General features: G+C 31.2%; 1 protein-coding gene across 1 annotated transcript; it reads right to left on the bottom strand.

Annotated features, from left to right (window-relative positions):
- Positions 1-750: 750 nt before the first annotated feature.
- On the bottom strand, positions 751-2,898 carry LOC129755261 (uncharacterized). The gene is made up of 2 exons (XM_055751653.1): positions 2,485-2,898; positions 751-1,722 (listed from the first exon to the last, which is right to left on the bottom strand). The coding sequence occupies exons 1-2, from the start codon at positions 2,505-2,507 to the stop codon at positions 1,266-1,268; spliced, it is 480 nt and encodes a 159-aa protein (XP_055607628.1). The 5' UTR covers positions 2,508-2,898; the 3' UTR covers positions 751-1,265.
- Positions 2,899-5,708: the final 2,810 nt, after the last annotated feature.

Genomic DNA, 5,708 nt, shown 5'->3' with positions numbered 1-5,708 from the left:
TGGCGATGATTTCGATGACAGTTCTTGATTTCTCGTGATAATTATTCAAGTAGTTTTTAGATAGTGTAATGTAAACGGTTAATTACTGAGTGAACCATCGATAACGCTTCTCATTTAAGAAAGAACGTGAGGTGTAGTGGCCTGCATTACGTCGTGTGTTATGTGTTTGGTAAAAGCTTATGTGTGTTAGCACAAACCATTTCAAAACATGTGAACGTGCGGGCATCTATACTTCCTATACGAGATCCTGATATCATAGCGGAGCACGGCAAGAAGGCACTAAGCTACTTTGATAGTGAAGTCTGAGATTTTGAAACAGTCTTTATACATGTGTAAAAAAACCAGTGGTGTAGAAAGTAATTCTTTCATGAAATTTGCTGAAGAAGACTTGAAATGCAAATTCACTAAAATGAATCTGAAAATCTAAACATAAACTTTATATCAATTTCAGGATACCAATTCACTAACTCAAAAGAAATTTCGAAAAATTCAAATCCGAAATTTGTAAACAGGCGCTTCAAGATTTTCTACTAAATTTTAATTCAAAAACCGGTGGACTAATGAATGGATAAACGAACAAGATGACAACAGTCCATGCAAAACCCGTAGTTAACTAGGTTGCTTCTGCCCATAAATGAAAACGCTATTACACAGGAGTTTTTCGATATTCTAACAAATTTGAACATAACCAAGTTGTCAGTAAAACGGAATCAATTTCACAATCTTACAGTTCAAGAAGATGGAACAATTTTTTTTCAAATCACGTTTATTCGTTATAAATAGATAGGTATTCATATTCAATAATAAGCATGCATCTTAACATAAAGTGAGCTTCATCAATACCTCGGTAGGTACTAAGATTATCCAGCATATTATATTCGGAACGAACACCGCCTAAAATCAACCATTAATGTTTGGATCATTAGACTTTGTTCGAATAAGAAAAACTTTGATTTTGGTATTTGAATTTGACTCCGATTGTTAAATTGAAACGTATATTTTTTTTTCCTCTACGTGGTAGAAAATACATGTTAATGCAACTTTTTAAACACAGAAAAAGATTTTTTTTCTCCAATTATATCACCATGGGTTCCGATCTTGTAAACGACCTTGAAGAGTTGACTTCAGTCGTTCAGTATTAGTATTTTTTATTTTTTTTTTAAACATGGGCCTCTTTTCAGCAAAACACATCTTACGAAATAAAAGTTGTTAGCAAAAATATACCTTCAATGATGAAAAATGCAATCGAACGAGTTCACTCTTCCCTACTGCAACCGCCGCATACGCTCCACGTACAGCTCGTACAGCAATTTGTTCCTATCGAAGTAGTGTGGGTTCTCGTGCTCGGCCAGATCCGGACAATAATCTCCCAACAGTTCCCCATTAACCGTTAGCGGTGGCAATTCCCTAGGCAGCGAAAGCCCCGATCGGGATCCTCCACTGGGTGAGCTGCCACCCGATGGAATCGAGTGACAGGAACTTCCCCCCGAGCTGCTACTACCACCGGAATGGCCTGCCAACTGATGGGGATGATGATAGTGGTGCACTGGCGGTAGATGAACGTGGTGTCCCTCCAGGAATGGCATGTGAAGCCCTACAGCCGTGCCGGGATTGTGCTCCTGGCCCGCGAATCCCTGCTGGCTGGCAGCGTTCAGGTGCAAATTGTTGATCCGCTTGGACAACGGCATGAACTCGTTGACGTCCTCCTCTCGGGAGCGTTTCCTGCGGTAAGTCAAATTATTAATTCTCTTTTTTTAAGTTGAATTATTGAATTATTAAGTGACCTGACAGTAAGAACAATTTTTAGGTTGTTTAGATACATTTTTAATGTAGAAATTTGAAGTCAATTTGAAAAGTAAAATCAATTTTTGTTGCGTGTTTCATTTAAAAACTAATTATGCGATGATTTTTGGGAGAAAAAAAAATAATTGGAATGAGTCAAGTTTATCTTATTTCTATGTACATATTTATTCTTGATAGAACGCCTTTGAACGTTCCAAGAAAAATCACGTACATAATGACTTGCATACTAACATTTGAGCTGAACTAGGCATAATAAGGTAATTTATTTTCCGAAAAAGTGAATCGCCAATGACTCGACTAAAAGGTATCAAATTACTTTTAAAACAGGAAAATATTTTTCAAATAATAGTGTTATCAAAGAGTTTTTTATTGCGTATTTTTAAAAAAAAAAATCTTATGTCAATAAAGTTCATTGGACATTTTTAAGGATTTTGTCGATCATACACTAGAACCAATCTTATTTTAAATCTTTAAAATTCTTTGCTACAAACATTCTAAAAATACCTTAAATTGAAATTCATTCCAATTTGTCTCGACTTGGCTTCGAACTCGTCCGAAGCAAATCGACAAAGTAAAATATTTCAATCCAATATCCAGATGTGACGACGAGCCGTGATTACGTCGCAAGAATTGAATCAGAATCTATGAAGTGTAAACAAAGGGGCAGCATTCCTCCCTTACCTTGGATCGACTGCTGCAGCCATTTCGGAGTCCTCCTGTGACTGAATTTTGAAGAAAAATCGAAACAACTACTGTCGAAAATCACATTCGGGCTGCAACTTATGTATGGACCACTTAAAAGATTTTCCAAGAGTCACAATTTGTCTGACTGGTTGGATTTCACTGGATCATCCACTAGTTAACTTTTAAAAGAACTTCTGTCGAGAAGAATTTCAATATCAATGCTGATTCGATGTCGTCGTCGTCGTATGTGGATGATGATGTTGAGGGGATGAGTATCAGTCCCTAGCATAAGAGCACGTTCTGAGGTTTAATCATTAATGACTAACGTTTTACAAATGTTCATTATTTTATTTACACAAAAAACACAAAATTTATTATTCCTAAATTATTTTGAATACCGAATACCAAATTACAGCTATATTTTTTAAATTATATAATTACAAAACCAGATACCTATTTAAATATATGGATATCTGCGATCTTTGATTTAGGAACTCACGAGTGCCACCGTTGCTTCTGAACGTAACCCAACTTGTTTATCTTTATACACGCTTATCAAATTTACCCTAGAATTGGGCTTAAACGAGGTAAAGGTAAAAACTGTATTAGGAAACGCCTTTCTGTATTTTTCGTACTCTTTTTTTATGGTCACCAAGTTAATTGTTGGCTTTTTTTTGTTGCAATTTGTCGTTGTAAGTCTTTTTAGTCTTTTTATTCTTTTTAGTCTTTTTTGTCTTTTTATTCTTTTTTGTCTTTTTTTTCTTTTTTTTCTTTTTTGTCTTTTTTGTCTTTTTTGTCTTTTTTGTCTTTTTTGTCTTTTTTGTCTTTTTTGTCTTTTTTGTCTTTTTTGTCTTTTTTGTCTTTTTTGTCTTTTTTGTCTTTTTTTGTCTTTTTTGTCTTTTTTGTCTTTTTTGTCTTTTTTGTCTTTTTTGTCTTTTTTGTCTTTTTTGTCTTTTTTGTCTTTTTTGTCTTTTTTGTCTTTTTTGTCTTTTTTGTCTTTTTTGTCTTTTTTGTCTTTTTTGTCTTTTTTGTCTTTTTTGTCTTTTTTGTCTTTTTTGTCTTTTTTGTCTTTTTTGTCTTTTTTGTCTTTTTTGTCTTTTTTGTCTTTTTTGTCTTTTTTGTCTTTTTTGTCTTTTTTGTCTTTTTTGTCTTTTTTGTCTTTTTTGTCTTTTTTGTCTTTTTTGTCTTTTTTGTCTTTTTTGTCTTTTTTGTCTTTTTTGTCTTTTTTGTCTTTTTATTCTTTTTTGTCTTTTTTGTCTTTTTTGTATTTTTTGTATTTTTTTTGTCTTTTTTGTCTTTTTTGTCTTTTTTGTCTTTTTTGTCTTTTTCGTCTTTTTTGTCTTTTTTGTCTTTTTTGTCTTTTTTGTCTTTTTTGTCTTTTTTGTCTTTTTTGTCTTTTTTGTCTTTTTTGTCTTTTTTGTCTTTTTTGTCTTTTTTGTCTTTTTTGTCTTTTTTGTCTTTTTTGTCTTTTTTGTCTTTTTTGTCTTTTTTGTCTTTTTTGTCTTTTTTGTCTTTTTTGTCTTTTTTGTCTTTTTTGTCTTTTTTGTCTTTTTTGTCTTTTTTGTCTTTTTTGTCTTTTTTGTCTTTTTTGTCTTTTTTGTCTTTTTTGTCTTTTTTGTCTTTTTTGTCTTTTTTGTCTTTTTTGTCTTTTTTGTCTTTTTTGTCTTTTTTGTCTTTTTTGTCTTTTTTGTCTTTTTTGTCTTTTTTGTCTTTTTTGTCTTTTTTGTCTTTTTTGTCTTTTTTGTCTTTTTTGTCTTTTTTGTCTTTTTTGTCTTTTTTGTCTTTTTTGTCTTTTTTGTCTTTTTTGTCTTTTTTGTCTTTTTTGTCTTTTTTGTCTTTTTTGTCTTTTTTGTCTTTTTTGTCTTTTTTGTCTTTTTTGTCTTTTTTGTCTTTTTTGTCTTTTTTGTCTTTTTTGTCTTTTTTGTCTTTTTTGTCTTTTTTGTCTTTTTTGTCTTTTTTGTCTTTTTTGTCTTTTTTGTCTTTTTTGTCTTTTTTGTCTTTTTTGTCTTTTTTGTCTTTTTTGTCTTTTTTGTCTTTTTTGTCTTTTTTGTCTTTTTTGTCTTTTTTGTCTTTTTTGTCTTTTTTGTCTTTTTTGTCTTTTTTGTCTTTTTTGTCTTTTTTGTCTTTTTTGTCTTTTTTGTCTTTTCTGTCTTTTTTGTCTTTTTTGTCTTTTTTGTCTTTTTTGTCTTTTCTGTCTTTTTTGTCTTTTTTGTCTTTTTTGTCTTTTTTGTCTTTTTTGTCTTTTTTGTCTTTTTTGTCTTTTTTGTCTTTTTTGTCTTTTTTGTCTTTTTTGTCTTTTTTGTCTTTTTTGTCTTTTTTGTCTTTTTTGTCTTTTTTGTCTTTTTTGTCTTTTTTGTCTTTTTTGTCTTTTTTGTCTTATTTGTTTTTTTTTAGGTGTTTGTCATTTTTCAACATTCTTCTCAGAAGTTAAAATTATTCGCGATTTTCAAGAAAATCGATTGTAAAAATGTTGAATTCTGACATTCAAATTTTTTTCTGGAGTTTCGTAAAAATTAACATTGACTTTTAAACGAACATATCCTGATTAATACATTAAATCCTTGATAGCCCAGCAACCAAAAGCTCCAATAAAGAGGTACCATAGAAGCTTAATCAGCTTCTACAGGTGTTCCTAGAGAATGCTAATCAGCCTAAAATTGAAGTAATTAAAGCTACATTGAAGTTAATTTCAGTGGCTGAAGAGAATTCCCCGAATAAAATGTATGGAACCTATAGAACCTTCTAAGGGACAAAAAAAACCGGTTGACACATTTCACTGACAACCAGATGATAGTTTGCTAGATCGCTGATCTATCTAGGTTTGTTTCATTGATTTTAATGTTGTTTTATTTTACAAATTTAATTACAAGCTACTTACACTTCGGGAATTGAACCACTGCTCTCCAGATCGCAATGAAATTCGCCAGCCTCTGGACCAACCATCAATAGTTCTATGGAACAGTTATTAGAAATATTTAAAGTTCACTATGAAATTCTTAAAGCCATCAGTGTGCGGATTCATTCAAAAATTAAAGTCGATGGGATTTTTTTAATATATTTTTATGGGTCTTTCGTTACTCTAAATTAATAATTACACAATTTGTTCATTAATAAGCATATTTATACAAAGATTCCTCAGCACTTGCAAAAAAAAAACACTCACACAGGACACTTCACATGCAGCGTTCAAATGATGTCAAAATAGTAGGGATCTGTATCCA

This window comes from Uranotaenia lowii, chromosome 3 (assembly GCF_029784155.1).
Source record: "Uranotaenia lowii strain MFRU-FL chromosome 3, ASM2978415v1, whole genome shotgun sequence".
Taxonomy (NCBI): Eukaryota; Metazoa; Arthropoda; class Insecta; order Diptera; family Culicidae; genus Uranotaenia; species Uranotaenia lowii.
Note: the sequence above shows the minus strand (reverse complement) of the source record. Positions and strands in the feature narration are given on the sequence as shown.

Coding starts and splice junctions, on each gene's coding strand:
- LOC129755261 (XM_055751653.1), bottom strand. CDS start 2,507: ATGGCTGCAGCAGTCGATCCAAG. Junction 1,723..2,484: donor GCTGCAGCAGTCGATCCAAG/GTAAGGGAGGAA, acceptor GACTTACCGCAG/GAAACGCTCCCGAGAGGAGG.